At 40.9% G+C, this 17,117-nt stretch overlaps 1 protein-coding gene across 1 annotated transcript in view; it reads right to left on the bottom strand.

Annotated features, from left to right (window-relative positions):
• The window catches only part of HECW2 (HECT, C2 and WW domain containing E3 ubiquitin protein ligase 2), a 175,850-nt gene that overhangs the window by 37,992 nt on the left and 120,741 nt on the right, over window positions 1–17,117 (bottom strand). The window contains exons 18-20 of the mRNA XM_047773115.1: window positions 15,064–15,173; window positions 6,165–6,285; window positions 4,273–4,386 (exon numbers count right to left, since the gene is read on the bottom strand). Of these exons, the coding sequence (XP_047629071.1) occupies window positions 4,273–4,386; window positions 6,165–6,285; window positions 15,064–15,173 (345 nt within the window). The remainder of the gene's footprint in view (window positions 1–4,272; window positions 4,387–6,164; window positions 6,286–15,063; window positions 15,174–17,117) is intronic.

The following is a 17,117-nucleotide window of genomic DNA, read 5'->3' on the forward strand; positions in this document are numbered from 1 at the left end:
TCTGGAATTATTTTTACATTTTTAATTGAATACAGGCATCTTTAATAGTCTGAGATTAATTCTACCCCATATGGAATTTGTAATTGTCCTGTAAATTTATGACTATAATATTTCCCATCATTTCTCTTGACTCAGCTCTTCCACTCCAGGAAAAACCTATCTATCATGTTTTAAGACCTATGCAAAGAAACATCTTAAAGCAGAAGTGAAGTCTCTAGGTGAATCTGCTAATTTACACATTCGGGGAGTGCAGGAGTGCTTCTCTTTAAGCGCTCACTAATCTATCATAAAGACCATGATTATGACAGGTAGAACATAGAAGCACTGAGATGATAGCAGTAAGAATTGCAAAGTACTATTCCCTTGCAGATAACAAAGTTGACATTAGCAACACAACACAATACTCTATTCATACCAATACCTCACTACTTTGGCCTTTACACAGAATTAACTGTATCCATGTACTTACTACTCTACTGACCTCAAGTGCAAAAAGAAGTATACACAACACCAAAAATTACCCTAGTGGCAATCACTCATCAGACAACGAAGAAAGAAGAAAAGTCATTCCGGGAAACATTTTCTAAATCTCCCCCAGTCCTGACTCTATGCTTCCTTTTCATAAATGTTCTGTTTTAGAATAGCTTTTTTATTTATAGAAAAGTTTTAAAGATAACAGGGAAAATTCTTACACAGCTCATACTCGGTTTCCCTCTTATTCACATTTTGCATTAGTATAGTTCATTTGTTACAATTCATGAACCAATATTGATACATCATTAACTGAAACCCATATTTTATGCAAATTTCTTTCATTTTTGCCTAATATCCCATTTCTGTTCCAGGATTCCATTCCGGATACGTTAATTTTAATTGCCACGTTTCCTTAGGCTCATCTGGGCTGTGACAGTTTCTTAGACTATTCTGATGGTTTTAAGACCTTGACAGCTTAGGGAGCACTGATAAGGTAATCTTGTAGAATGTCCCTTAGTTTGGATTTAACTGATATTTGTCTCCTGGTTAGACTGGTGTCATGTGTTTTTGAGAGAAGCTAGCAGAGGTAGAGTGTCATTCTCATCACATCCTATCAAAAGTACGTACGTACTGTCAACAGGATACTCCACTGTCAATTTTAGCTTTAGCCTTGGTCACCCGGCTAGTGCTGGTCAGCCCTCTCCGCTGTAGACTTCTTTTTCCCCCTTTTCCCTGTGTACTATTTGGAAGAGAGTCACTATGTGCAATTCACAATTAAGGAGTAGGAAATTATGCAGAATTATTTGGAAATCTTCTGCATAGGAGATTTGTCTATTCATTTATTTATCAATTGTGTATATCAATATAGATATTAATTTTATACTTTGGGGTTCTAATCCAGCACTATTTTCTTGCTCCAATTATTCCAGCTTTGACCACCAGGAGCTCCTTCATTGGCTCTTGCATCCCTCTGACATCACTGTGAGCTGTCTGAGCTCTTCTATACTTTCTGGCACAAGATGCTTCAGGCGCTGTCTTGTACATTTCCTGCCCCAGTCCTAGAATGAACCATTTCTCCAAGGAGCTCAAGTCCCATTTCCTTAAGAATGATATTAAAAGCCAACATCTGGGCACTAGACACATATGTTTTTAGTACCATTATTAGAGCCAGACATGAAGAACCTACAAAGTGACACATTTTGAGGGCATTACAATCAATGAAAGGAAAGTGACAGAAAACTCCCAGTTCCATTTTAGAATTCCACAGAAAAACGTAGGTAGCTTTTCACTTTGGCGATTTATTATAATCCAGAAAGAACTGCAATGATCTTCAATTTCAATGTAATAAGATGGCAAAGGCTAAAACTTCTTAGTTTTATGTTGTTTTGAGGTTTTTATTTTTTTCAGCAAGCATACTGTGTTCATCTTTCAAAACAGTATTATGTATTCCAAATGCCTCAACAGCAAATTAAAGCCCATGCCTAACTGTCTATATGTATGATATTGACAAGATAAAGCCATAGGCCAGAAATGATCTGGCCCTATTCCAGCTTTAACAAGCTATACACAGAGGGGCCTGATTTTAAGAGACTGTCCTTGAGGGGTGACTTCACACCTCGAAATACTCTCTTATTCTCCTTCTGGGGTTACAGGAAGAAAACAATGGAGGCAAGAAACATTTGGGCCCTAGTGGCAATCAAACACAGAAGTTTCACATCCTACTCTGTCTGGGCCTCCCCCTATGGAGGATGTCAGTCCAGATCACAGGGAGATGGCTTTAGGATGATTAAGCATGATAAGCATCTGTTCTATTCAAACCTAAGTACCAGAGCTTCCAAAGACTCTTGCCTGTATCTCTGAGACCTCAGCAAACTGTGGTCCAACAATGAAGGAAAGCAGCTGGAGTTCTGGGGGAGGAGAAGTATTCTCAACCAAACCAGACTGGTTATGTAAGGAAATACTTGGAATCCCATGCATACTTGTGATTAGGCTAAAAACATTTGCCTTCCATTTTCAATTGTGCACCTGCATCTTTAAAGCAATGAACAAAAGCTACAGTCCATTATGGCACGTCAGCAATGAAAGGCTCAAGTCTCAGGCAAGCTTCTCAAACTTTGTCACATTATATTGTTTTCCCATGTGATATTTTACTTTAAACAAGACAAAGCTGGGAGACTATACAACAGTATACGTGACAATAAAAGTTATCAGTCACTAGCTTGAATAGTGAAAAGACCCATGAGTAAGAAAAAAAACTCAGATCAGAGTTCAGGAGTTTTGCCTACCTCCCAGTGTTGGTCCAAGAATCCAGGATGGGAGTTCCCTGGTGGCTCATTAGATTAAGGACCTGGTGTTGTCACTGCTGTGGCTCAGGTTGCTGTTGTGGTACTGATGCAGTCCCTGGCCTGGGAACTTCCAAGTGCAGTCCCACCCCCCCCCCCCACACACACACACAAAAATCCAAGATGGAAAACAAGAGGCCTAATTTCAAATCTCGATTTTGCCACAGGCAAATTAATTTTGTTTTACACTTTGGAGGCTCCATTTCCTCAATCAGATACCATATGGCTCAATCATTGAATATTATTTCGATGATTATAATCTAATGTACTCTGATCCTGGGCAAGACTGAGAGGGGCAGCCTTAAAATGATCCAAATCAAGAGCAGCAAAGGCATTAAGAGGAAGACAACTAGAGGTCAGGCAATCATGTGGTGGTCTTTAAATTCCTTCTAGTGATGCCTACAAGGAAGGTGCTGAGACCCAAAACTTAAACCTGAAATGAGGAAAGAAGAAGGGGTCTAGGGGAGAGGAGAGCTGCCATCTTCTGCCAGCAGTGAGCAGTGGTCATAAAACCTCTGCTGTGCCTAGGTGGGTGTGATAAACACTGCGTAGGCATCTTCACTCATTTCCTAAACCTTATCTCTGTGAGCACACTCATGGAAGAGTCACAGAAGGCTGGAGATGTTTATGGCAGGTAGTTATTTTGGTAGGTGTGCTGCTGTCCTAAAGGGAGAGGAAAAGTGGGGACAAAGAAATAAGAACCAAGGCCCAAGAGTTACTGCTGGGGAGGTTTCCTGGTAGAAGAGCAGGATGCTTCCCCCACCCCTTTTTCCTCTAATTTTTAATCCAAGTATAGTTGACCTGCAATATTGTATTAGTTTCAGGTGTACAACACAGTGAGGCCATATTTTTATACAGTGTAGTTGCCATCTTTTCAGCACACCAAGTCACAACACTATGGGCTATGTTCCCTGTGCTGCACCTTACATCCTGTGACTGACTTACGTTAGAAGGAAATACGAAGGTTGGCACCTCTTAATCCCCTTCGCCCATTTTGCCCACCACAAGCCCCCACCACGACCACTAGTTTCTAATTTGTGATTCTGAAACCGAGTTTACTTAACAGGTGAAGCATGACTGACTTAGCGCCCCAGTGCAGAAAACAAGATCACAGACCTTAAAATGCAAGGTTTAAGGGTCTTTTTCCTCTCAAAGCCCACTCTTTCGCTTTAAGAGCAAGAAAGTTACAGAAAGAAGAAACCACACCAAGCTTCTGCTCTCAAAAATGATCTATAGGTATGAGCTTTTACCAAAGAATTTCTATGTCAAATGATTTAAAATCCCGAGGAAGCCTAAAAAAAAAAAAAAAAAAAGAGCCGAAAGGTTTAAGTGTGTGAGAACAGCACTTCCTGCCAGAAGGATTTCCTGTTTCAGGCAACCACAGTGGACCGTGTGGGGAAACATCCGTCTGCAGCCACAGCCCGAGCTCCACAGGCCACTTCTCTGTGCTACTCACCCTTCCTCCCCGACAAATGTGACGTACAGCTTATTTCTCTGCAGGTCTTTTCTGGAATAGCCCATAATCTGATTAAAAGCATCTTCGAGCAAGTGATCTCTTCTGATAATTAACCTGCCATAAGGAGATAATTTGAAAAACTCAGATTATTTCCTAATTCTTATCTTTCCAGAACCGGACATTTGTCATTTAACTTCCATTTACCACAAGTAACTAGGCAAAAAGTGGAGTGACTTGCTGTCATTGCTATCTGCAATAAAGCACCCGTCTGTCTTTAACTCTCAATAGCATTAAACAAAAGTTACATCAGAGAGTCCTTGGTAAACAGAGTACTCCACCTAAGACCTGTCGAAACAATGCAAGTGTCCTTTCTGAATGATCATATCAATTTATCCCAGAAGGAAAATGATTATAAAACAACACATGCACAAAAGTTGTTTAGTAAAGGAAGAGGAATCCTATGAGGTAATGGCTTAAGCCTGAATGCACCTAGACCAGGAATTCAATTCCTAGGTGCCTAGAGAGATGACTATGAGAAGAAGAAGCACACGCACACACAAATTCTCAGTGTCCTCCAAAGCAGAGGAGTTTACTACTATGCTTAATTTAGTTTTAAAATTAAGAGAATCTTGTAGTCCCTAGGGTAAAAATGAATCATATTGAGGTTGATTAATCTACTTGTGACAACGACAATTAAAGTCACCCTTAAACATGTATCAATTTGCCCTTAAAGCAAATAGTAATGGAAAGGGAGATGCTAGGGAGTCCAAAGGCATGAAAGCTTGATCAGCAAGACCTTGCATAAGTGAAACTCAGAGAGGTATGGTGTTTGGGGCACATTGATGTTTTTTGCTGGTGATGAAAGGGGAAGCTGTGAGTTTAATCGAGCAAGCGCTGCACTGAGGTGGGGGTGAGGGGGCAGTGAGCTGTGGGCTGTGGGGCTGGGGCTTCTCTTTGGCACCTGGGACACAATGGTGCTGCAGTGCAGACCCTCCCTCTTCTGTCCTCTCTCAAGTGGCACTGTGATCCGTAGCAGGGACATAGGACAGGGTGGAGGTGGGGTTGAAGGGACTTTGGGTGAGTAGGAAATTCAGATAATTTTAGGCCAAATAATGCGATTTTCAACTTCCCCATTTAAAGAGAGGGGCACAAATAAAAGCAGAGACAATATTCATGACATATTCCACTAGACAAGTGAAGCTTATTATTATTATTTTGGTCTTTTTTTGTTTTTTTCTTTGGCCACACCCGCGGCATATGGAGGTTCCCAGGCTAGGGGTTGAATCGGAGCTGTAGCCGCCGGCCTACACCAGAGCCACAGCAATGCGGGATCTGAGCCTCGTCTGTGACCTACACCACAGCTCACGGCAATGTGGGATCCTTAACCCACTGAGCGAGGCCAGGGATCGAACTCGCAACCTCATGGCTCCTAGTCGGATTCATTTCCACTGTGCCACAACGGGAATGCCAAGTGAAACTTATTTCACAGATGAAAACAGAGCTGAGCAATGGTCCTATACTCAGGTCAGTCCAGGAAACAGTGTTGTGCAGTACAGGACACTGTGACAGCCTTCCGCCTAATGAACATGCTATAAGCCAACAAAGAGGTACTTTCCAGGAGAAAGGAACAAATCGGCTTTTAATTTTGCCTACATTTTTACATGAAATGTGGTCGTCTCTTTCCTGTTTGTTTTAAAAGCTTAAGCTAAACCCTGCTTAATTCCAGAACTATGCTTCAGATGATCCTGTAATTTACACATGCTAAAATAATTATGGCGGCGAAAACAAAGAAAGGCTGGTCATCCCAAGTCACACTCAATTTCCTACATTCCCAATTGCATCCCATCCTTTCCCCACCCACAAATCCTATGGTTTGCATCACTCTGACTTACTTTAATTTCCCTGGGCCTTGTCCATATCCTTTAGTCTCTAACTTCCTGTAAAAATTCCTCAGTTTGGCTTCAAAGTCTCGCTTGTAAGGGGCAGGAGCCCGGGCGTTGGCACGCTGAGTACCTGCAGTAAACCACACAGAGAGGAGGGCATGGATTTGTGCAACGTCCTGGAGCTCATCACATTACCATGAAAAAAATACTACCTGGGGCTGAGACCACAGTTACCAAGTAAAAGGAGGCGACACTTTTAGATTCCTGCACTTTTTACCCCTCCAAGGCAAAGGCTATCACAAAGCTTAACCAGGCTCTTAGGATGTCTTCCTTGTGGCCTTTTGGTTGAAAATACCAGTCCTGTTTGAAATGGTGCCCATGTGTTAGTCAAATGTGTTCCCCTTTTCGGTTCGCATTAATGAGTCAAACAGAGTTACTCATGTCTAATGTAACCGTTGAGGGTGGAATATCTTTGCTTGCTGCTGAGATGATATCGTGGCAATTAGACAGGAAGTAGACAGGATGTTACAATGTGAAAGTATGTGGTACATACAGCAAGAAGAGTGAGTTTCCATACTTGATGAAAAACCCACAAATACGTCTTTTAGATATGCACCGTAACTAAGAAATATTATAGACACACAATCCCATACATTTCCTCTTACAGGGTAGAACAATCGATTTAAAAACAGAATCCAGACGTCATTGCAGAAGGCACTGGTCTCCTGGTTGTGCAGAGTAAACAATACTGTTTGTTGCAGTCTTAATAAGTGCCAAGTACTGTGATTATCTACAGAGCATCCAAAGACATTCTGCATGTCATCCCATGGCCAGCATCATTAATATAAAATGTAAAAGCATAGTTTGTTACTCTTTCCACAGAAAAATCTGGCTTTGTATCATACTGTGACTACCCAATCAGCTGAAGTACAAAACAGATGATGAATATGGGAATCAGACACCATGACACAAATACTGGATATTTCCACTAAATATTTCACAGCACAATAAAAGAAACCAGAAAACAAAAATTGTGACATCTTGTGCATTACATACCAATTCAGCTCCTTAAATGTATCTTTAATGCATGAATCAACTAAGCGATGATTACTTGTTGCTAATACTGCATTAGGTTCAGCCAAAGATGCTCAAAATAAGTAAGATCAGGTTGCTGGCGTGGATATCTTGGTTGGGAAGAAAGAAACTAGAACACAGCAAACAACTAGAGAATGATTAAGTCCTAAACTAGATGGTATACAAACTACAAGGCAGAAGGAACAAAACTATAGCCCTGGGGCTATACCCAGCCCTATTGATCTATTGTGTTTACAATGTTTTAAAGATTTTAAATGAACCGCCAACATTTAAAAATTAAGAGATTTCAAGTGAAAAAAAAATCCTAATTTTGTTTGAAATTTATCTGAGAACCCTTGCACCAATTGGCTTGCATTTCCCCGGGTCTACAGAGGGCAGCTTCCCATTAAGATGAAGCATGTGCCTCCACTGTGCCAGAGACACTCAGTGACAATGCATTTGAGATCAGTGTTGATGTAATAGTAATAGAAAACGAGGATAAATAGAGGTCAAAATGGAAAAGACTTTGGGGAGGAGATATTATTGGAATCAGGCCTTCTAAACGTGGGAGAATGTATAGTTTCTACTGGGGCAGGACAGCAAGAGCTGGAACGAGCATTGCATGTACATTTCGAAGATACCGAGGCCACCTTACTAAGCAGAGCAGAGGGCAAGTGCCGGGGAGTAAGCAGGAAGTGAAATTGGGTCAGAACGTTGGTCCCAAGTTCCAAGAAGAATTTTTTAAAACCTAGCAGAAGTGTGGGCATGATGCAGTAAGCAGTGGGAAGCCTGTATAGGTTCTTCAGCAAGGGAACAACACACAAGTGGTTGTTTTATTTCAGAAATGATTTTCAGAGTGTGCGGAGTGGATTAAGGGTGGGAAGCCAGAACGACAAGGTAGGAGAACCAGTTAGGAGTAGTCCCAGCAATGGAGGCCTGAGGGGATGGACACAGGCCAGGACTGCAGTGACTCAGAGCAACTTGTACAGTGTGAAATAAGAATAAGCAACAGTAGATAGGCAAGGAAGAGAAACAGGAAGCTCTTGTGGTAATATAAAGCTTTTTAAGCAATAACAATAGCTGTGTTTGTTAAGTGTCTGCTCTGCATTAGAGATCATTCACTTTACATAGAGGATGTTGGGAAAACCTCACAAGTCTAAGAAACTGGCATTATCATTGTTACCATCATCGCTGCCTTGTGACTAAGAAAACTAAAGTCATACGCTAATGAATGGGAGATTCCGGATCTGAGCCAGGTCTATCTGATGCTAAAGCAGTGTGGGAAATGAGGCTTGTGGACAGGGCCATGGGAAGCTTTATACACATGAGGCTGGAGATGACAGCTCTCCAGGTAGATATAACCTACAGGCACTTGAAAATATAGTACTAGAGATCCAATGTGAGATCAGAGATCAGAGCCACGCTTGTGGATTAAATGAGTTAGTATATGTGCCAGATGGGACTTTGTGCAGTGCTTGCTGCCTCAGAAGCCTCCTATAACTGTTAGCTATTATTATCTGTGTAGCCGTGACTACTAAAGACATGGGGAAATGTATTCACTTCAGGGATGGATTCGAATAAAATTGTCTACAGATCTATATGCCCAGAGTTCCACTGGCATAATTATGAATCTTTTACCCAAAGAGCTAAGAACTATGCCATAAAGGAAACAAATAAACTTGACCTTAAAGGTCTGGGATGAAAGAAGACTCTGAGGCAGTGGTTCTCAATCTTGACTGAACATTAGAATCACTTAGGAAGCTTTTAAAAATTCCAGTGTTCAGGCCACAACCAGGACATATTACATCAGAATCAGTGGGGGTGAGACCCAGACACAAGGGTGTCACGTAGCTCTCTAGGTGATTCCAATGTGCAGCCAAGGCTGAGAACCACTCTCTCCCAGAGGAAGGTCAAATGTAACCAATGAAACACCCAGGCAACATCCAAGGACCAACACAGGGGGAGTGCTTCCTATGTGTTTGAAAGGCATTATTTGCAACATGAAGGAACGTGATCTGTGTGAACTCCAGGCTCCTCTCTTGCTGGCGGAGGGACAGAGCAGTGCGGCACAAGTACAGTCAAGGCAGCAGAATAAAGCTGTCACTGCTGCAGTCTAAGAAACTGCAGACCAGTACACCCAGACAGTTAGCTCAGAAAGCAGCCACAATGAATCAGCTTTCAAGGGCACCGTCACTGATAGGGAAGAGGAACAAAAGACTGAAAATCTTTCAGGACTCAAAAGAAACATGATTCTTTATGAGTTGATTACTTAAAAAAAAAAAAAAGCACATATACTATTGCTGTGTAATTTGAGATGCTTGAAAGGATGTGGGAAATGCCATAATGCATTCCATCAATATCACTACAGACACTTAATAAAAATTAGCTCTGACTCCATTTATGCTCTAGGTAAGGGAATTCAATTATGGAGACCCTGGAGACAGAAACTGTTAAATGCAAAAATTCTTTTGCTAATAGTTCTATTATGAAAAAATCATTTATGACACATTACATCATGGTTTAAAAACTAAAGTAAATTATGCTGTTGGCCCTTGTCAAATTCTTAATATAAGTCAGGTGCGGCTGCCAGGAAACTCCAGGGCAGAAACAATGTTCCTTCCACTTTGGAAATCAAAAATCTTCTTGGAAATTGAGCTCACAGAATTGTATAAGAACCACAGCTGTAAGTGAAGTTCTAGGACCTAATTCTCTTACAGGGAATGGTTCCAAAAAAAAAAAAAAAACCCAAAAAACTCCTCTCTGATATTAAAAAAAATTTCATTGCAATAATTTCTGGAAGATGCCATCTTCTGGAACATAGCTCAAAAATAGAAATTAAGGAAAAAAACCACCTCAAAAATTGCTGACACAAAGCACAAGCAAAGAAGTCCTGGCATTTTTGCTTTATTCTCTAAGAGTAATAAAAGGCCCTCAGGTCACTGTTTTGACCTTGTTGATGCAACATTTACATAGCATTTATTTTTTTAAAACAAAAACCAACTGGATAATCTCATTTTTCAAATGTTGGCAAATTAAAAGCAGTTTATTGAGAGGGGAAAGGTGGAGGGTATACAAGTGACAGGCATCCTCTGAGAGCATGAGGAGTGGGAACAAGAGAGAGAAACAACAAAAACAAAAACAACAGGCTATTGTGACAGAGACAGTATTTGGTTTTCCTTCGGTCTCTGAAATCACAATTCCCCCATCCTCACCCACAAAGAGAGCCTCCTTCATTTGTACTGCTCAGTTCCTAGATCATCTTTGTGGGCCTTGGCAAAGAGAGAGGATAGAATACTTTTTATAAAAACATGTATAAAGCTACTTCAGAGACTATAGGAAAGAAGAGGGAAAGGAGAGGGAGAAAGAGTGGGAAAGGCACGGGGGTGGTGGGGCGAGACAGACAGAGAAGACAGGGAGGGAAAAGGGAAGAGAAGGGAGGGGAAAGGAAGGGTGAATATTTGTGACAAGAGCAGATGAGACAGGCAGCAGCTGGGATGCTAAGACTTGGGAGGGAAACAGGGTCCTTAAGGAGCTGCACTGTGTGTCGAGAGAAATAATTGCCTCAAACACCCCCTGCCCTCCAGATAACCTTCTATAAAGACTCAGGAGCCTTTTGAGTACTCTCTGGTCCGTTCCACTTGCGTAGAGGGTGACCTGGTGCTGTACAGTCTGGTGCTGTGTCGTTCTGTACGACGATCCCCCAAACCATGAAATACCATCATAGCACTGCGAACAGGGAAGCGGGGAGAGATGGAATGTATTTATGAAAGGGTTTCTGCCCATGGTGGGTTAAACAAATTCTCTGATGTCATAGCCTTGGTCTGTGGCATATTCACAGGATGAGCACATCTCCAACAATGTTAGATAAATTAGGTGTTCTTGTATTTAAATTCCTAGAAATGTGCGGCTACTAAAAGTCCCTAAATAAACTTCTTGGTCCTATATTTGGCATCAGGAACCATATGGTAATTGGAAAGATCTTTTCCTTCTGGCATAGCTGAGGTCGGGGTTGGCAATATAACGGTCCTAGAAAAACAAACCTTCACATTCCAAAATTTTGACAAATTTTAGGTGAGCGCTCTAACAGCTGCAAAAAAGCAGTGAGTCAAAGTTTCCAAAGCCCCCCTCTCTCCTGCACTTGAAACGACATGTAAATGTGCTTGGAATGAGGAAAAGTGGAAAGTTTAGCAGGTTCCTAGGTGTTCTGAAAAAAGATCATTAAAATTTATGATGGTCATAATCTTCACGATATTATTCTCACGCCACCAAAGGGAGGAACTCTAGTCACAAGAAGGAGGATCAGACAACTCTAAAAGATCCATTTGAAATGTTTTCATAGAACTTGAGGAGTACTGGTAGAGAAGAGCCTATTTCACTCAAAGCAACAGAAGGCTCCTCCACAGGGTAAATGAGGGTAGCTAGTCCCTTTTTTTTTTAGCTTTTTTTTAGGGCCAAGGTTAGCTAGTCCTGCCCTTGTATCATGTGGAATTAGTTAAGAGTTACTTCCACTGATATCAGGCAGTACATCCCAACTTCAAGATCAAATAAAGCCCACTGAAATGGAGTAGGCCAAAAATATGGAGCTGATTCTTCCTGAAAATTAAAACCACCACAAACACTGCTAGCAATTTAGATATATTTGGGTTAGACATGTCTTTGGAAAATGTTTAGCTCTCAGTCTGCTTCCAGAATGCATGTTATTACCAGCATGGATTACTCATGTACATTTGTAATGCTACGTGAACAGAAGAAACTTAGCATTCAAAATGTGGATAGAGTCTCACAGGTCTTCAAGAGTATAGGACTTTGCAGGGCTCAGAAAGGACAGAATTTGGTGATTTCTCTTTTTCTGGGATGATGGGCTACAGAAAAGGTATGGAAAGGACAGCTTTGACTGGAATAAATAATACTCTGCTTAGTTTCACTTCTTTAACCATAAAGCATGATGTAAAGGGACAACTGATTTAACCCCCCTCATAAGTTCTCATTAAGACAGGTCAGAATGATTAAATATCTAGGCAGCCAATTCTGCAAATCAGGAAGAAACAGATTCATACATACCAGTGTGTGTGTCTGTGTACCAGTTATTAGTGGTTCAAATACTGATAAACTAGACTTCTTGGATTTCCAGAAAGAAAGAAAAAGGGATAAACTAATATTTACTGGATGCTTATCATGTTCTAGGCATCGGGTGAAGTGTTCTCCTTCAAATAACCATGGGAGGTTAATACTATTATTCTCATTTTAATGAAAAAGAAATTCAAATTCAGGAAAGGAAGTAAATTGCCCCAAATCACACACAATTGGTAAAAGATGGAGGCCAGCTCTGAATTCCATTAGTTTTTCCCCTGCAGCTTTAAACTTACATGTAGAATCATATACTTAACTTCTTTCCATCTTGTTTATCATCAAAATAGGTGTCCCCACTTGGCTCCAAAGTGGACCTGTGCTTTTGCCTCCAGTGTCCTGCCTCCCCATGGGCTTGGGCTGTGTTGACCGCTGCTTCTTTGGCCCACTCAACAGACCACGTTCCTTCCATCCACACTACCTGAACTGTGTGCGTGCACACAGACACACACACTCAACTTGCCCATCCTAAAACCCCTTCATTTCTTCTTCTTCTAAGTACTGCCTCATTTTGCTCTTTTTCATTTCCATGCTTCATAAAAAGAGTATTTTCCACTCATGTTTCTACCTGACATCTTCTGACATCATTCTGTAACTGGTCACATTCCAGTTTATGACCTATTAATTCATGGAAACTGCTTTGGCAAAGGCCACATACAACTTCGAGTTTACTTAGATTTTCACATCTAATGGCCTCTTCTCAAGCCCCATCCTTCTTGAATTCTTTGAGTTTTGGGCCCTGCTTGCCACTCCTTCCTCCTTGAAACCTGGCTTCCCTGAAAAGACTTTCATAATCCTCTTCCAAAATCCACTGGCTCTCTTATTTCCACTTGCTCCCTCAGGACCGTTCCCCCCCTCCCCCCAAATACTGGAGATCCTCATGTCACCATCTCCTTTGTTCTCTTCTTTTCACTGACTTGTCCTCTCTGCTTCCTCTGATCTGCACTATGGGCTTCAACTGTCACCACTACACCTGTATTCCTAGCTGCTAACCTCTCCTGAGCTCCAAGACTGTTTTCAGTTCTCTTTGGGTATCTCCAGTTGGATGGCCCAAAGATTCCTCAACAAAACATGTCCAAAGCCAGCCTCCTTTAACCACTCTCCTCCAGTCTCACCTTCTTCCTTTCTTGACAAGTGGTGTTGCCATCTGCCTGGCAGTCTACATGATGAAGGGCTAAGAATTTGCCTTGACTCTTCCCTATACGGACTCAAAGTTCTAGAATCTCTACATCCTCCACAGCCTTTGACTTAATTCCTTTTTATCCATTACCCTTTTTCTGCCCTTTTTCATGTCACCCAGGTTCATGCAACAGCCTCCCAGATGGTATATCTAACTCTAGTCTCATCTTCCAATATATCCTCCACATTGCCACCAAACTGAACTTTGTAAAACAGGATACAACTGTCTGTAAATTTTCCGTGGCTCCACATGGACTACAAAGTAAAGCTTCAGTGACCAACTGATTCTAACCTATGTTTCCAACCTGAGTTTTGAGAAATTGCCTTCATTCATATCTATGAGTTTGTCCTAAGGTACTTTCATGCTTCTGCAGCTTAGCTTATGCTACTCTTTAACTTAGAATGTCTTCGGTCCTTTGGTCCACTTGGTAAAATCTTATCATTCTTCAAGGGTCTGCTTTATACCTATTGTCTTACCTTTCCCCATTCCCATCCTGAAAGGAGAATTGTTCCCACATCTGTGTTCCCATACATCTCTTCATTACAGGACTAACCACAGAGCTTTTAAAGTCACTTGTTGACTCACTGCCTCACCATGAATTTTCAAAGACAGAGACTCTATTAATCATATGTGTAGCACCGGGTCTAATTCAGTGCTTGGATTGTAGCTGGATGCTCAATAAATCTGTTAAATGAACAGATTAATAGATCTTTTTCTGTTTGTGGTATTCAGTTAGGCTGTAGCTTCATTATGATACCAATATGTGGAAACAGATGTTATATATCAAAGAACATAGAGTATATTTTAGTGACACCTATGGAGTTTGGGTTTCTATTAAAATAGCTTTAAATTCTGATAGCTCCTACGGTGTGAACAATACATGGCAAATAATTAGAATAAATATAGCTGATGTTCCTTAAAAAAGCTCATTTGCTAAGCTGCATTTTCTACCATTTACTCATCCATCCACTCCTTCATTCACAACATACTTCTTTCCAAAGCAATTTAAACTTAAAATTTTTAGCTTGTTTCATCTATCAACCATGCATCACTGGTCTTCCTAACTGCAGAAGTGCAGTTAGTGACTACTGGAGGCAAAAAACTGTCCAAGACCATTAAACTGATTAATTTTAATTCTACATTATTTATTAAAAGTAGAGATTTCTTGTTATTATTCACTGAATCAGTCTCCTAACTAGAACTTTTTAAATCCAAAAAATAAACAGAGTATTGTGTGCCTTAATATTTTCCAAGACATATTAGGCACCACGTAACATAAGTAAATTCCAAATCTGAGTGTTTCATGCTACTAACATTTATCTTCCTCTTCTGGAATGTCATTACCTTCCAGTCAAAATGAATTCCCATGGCAACAAGCCAGTTTTAAGAGACAGGAAATGCCACTCAGTAAGTACCTGTGCTGACACTACAGATGTACCCAAAGGGTTGCCCTACTGTCCTTTATGAGGACAGCATCTGACTGAAGGATCGCTCAGAGAATTCACTGTGTGGAGCAGGCAGACTCACCTGGCGAGTTCTGGGGAGAGGACACAGGGGAGCCACGTGGGGACTGACAGTAGCTGGGATGGAGTAAGGCATGTGGAGGCACGTATGACATTATCTCTTCTTCAAATAAACTGGGGAAAGACAAGAAACAAAATGCATACTTTAGCCAAAGAGGTGAGTAAATGCTTTATTTCCACAACAAGTAAGCCACTCTGGCTCATTCCATCTGAGGTCCAGTTTACATCCCAAAGAAAGCATAAGTAATCCTTGGACAAACAACTGGCTGGTGCAGTTTTTATGAAATTTGTGGTTATGAGCCTATTTTCCCACCAACTTTGGACATATGACTTCTAGCCTGCCACTTTAATATGTGAGTTTGATTTTACACGTTCATTATTTGAAAATAGCCTGTGTTTTTTACATTTGAGAAGAAGATTCAAACACAAGAGACAATGTTCACTGAGAACCCATAATAAATACATCAAGGGTGTTCTACACCTTCATTCCAAGAAGTATCCAACAGGGTGTTAGTCTTCAAAGAGTGTAGTATTTCAATGCAGAATTAAAAGCAAGATAAAATACCTTCTAAATAATGACAACTGCTAAATAACTGGCTTCCTCACTTACTCCGGCTTTATAATATTTTTCAAATGTGAGGTTTCTGATCTTATTCAGTCCAGTGTCTTCTTTCTCCTCCATACTGAAATTTCTATTTTCTTTCTTTCTTTCTTTTTTTTTTCTTTAGGACCACACCTGCAGCATATGTAAGTTCCCAGGCTAGAGGCTGAATCAGAGCTGCAGCTGCCAGCCTACACCACAGCCACAGCTATGCCAGATCTGAGCTGCATCTTCAACCTACACCACAGCTCAGAGCAATGCCGGATCCTTAACCCACTGAATGGGGCCAGGGATCGAGCCCATGTCCTCATGGATACTAGTTGGGTTCGTTACCACTGAGCCACAATGGGAACTCCTGAAATTTCTATTTCTAATACTCTCCTAAATGACAGTAACCAGGGATCTGAGAGCTTGGAATCCTAGGCTTTTCATCAACTGTTATGACAAAGAAACACACTATTGATTATACTAACCACAAATATACATCAACAATTTAAGAGTACTTGTGTTTTTAAATTAAGAGGTAGAAGTAGGTTTTCTTCAAACTTGGTCAGCTCTACAAATCTGTTGCTTGTTTTCAGAAAACATTGAGACTAATGTTTAATGGCAAAAGTTCAGTCTTGCAGAGACTTAAGGAAAGGACTCCTAAGGGTTATAGCGCTGGTTTTCAACTGAGGCAATTTTGTCCTTCCCCACACTTCTGGGAACACTGGGCCATGGCTGAGGGCACTTTTGGTTGTTGTAAGTGGGTGAAGGGGTTTCTCTGGCATCTAGTGGGTAGAGGCGAGGATGCTGATAAACATCTTACAATGTACAGAATAGCTCCCTGTGAACAAAGACATAGCCAACCCAAAATGTCAATACTTTTAAGGCAGAGAGACCCTGCATTATGGCAATACAATAACAACTGGACAATTATTTCTCTGGTTCTTTATTCATCTGCACACATCTGCTAAATCAATAGAGCAAAAGAAGTTTTAGACACTCACATTTTTTTTTCTTTTGGCATATGGAATTCCCAGGCCCAGGAATCAGATCCAAGCAAACTATGCCTCAGCTGTGGCAACGAGTGATCCTTTAATCCACTGTGCCAGGCTGGGGATTGAACCTGCCTCCTGGCACTGCAAAGACACTGCTGACCCCACTGTACCACAGCAGGAACTCCTAGATACCCTATTTTTTAAAGCTATGTTTCTAACTTTAAACTAAAAAAGTCAAAAGATTTGGAAATAGAAACAGTAATTGTACTTGTAATAAGCAAATTAAGCCCTAAAACAGTCAATTCTTTCTCAATAAATCAGTAACCATTAGAATAATGTGAATTTTAAATTGATTGCTAAGGAAAAAGGCCATGAAACCGTTAATACTACAAAAGTCTAGGAACTCATAGCTAAGTTAATTAAATAATAGGCATTGGCACCCTCTCCTCAAACATCTATGTCTGTACCCTTTGGTCC

The sequence above is a fragment of the Phacochoerus africanus genome, chromosome 3 (genome assembly GCF_016906955.1).
Source record: "Phacochoerus africanus isolate WHEZ1 chromosome 3, ROS_Pafr_v1, whole genome shotgun sequence".
Classification (NCBI taxonomy): domain Eukaryota; kingdom Metazoa; phylum Chordata; class Mammalia; order Artiodactyla; family Suidae; genus Phacochoerus; species Phacochoerus africanus.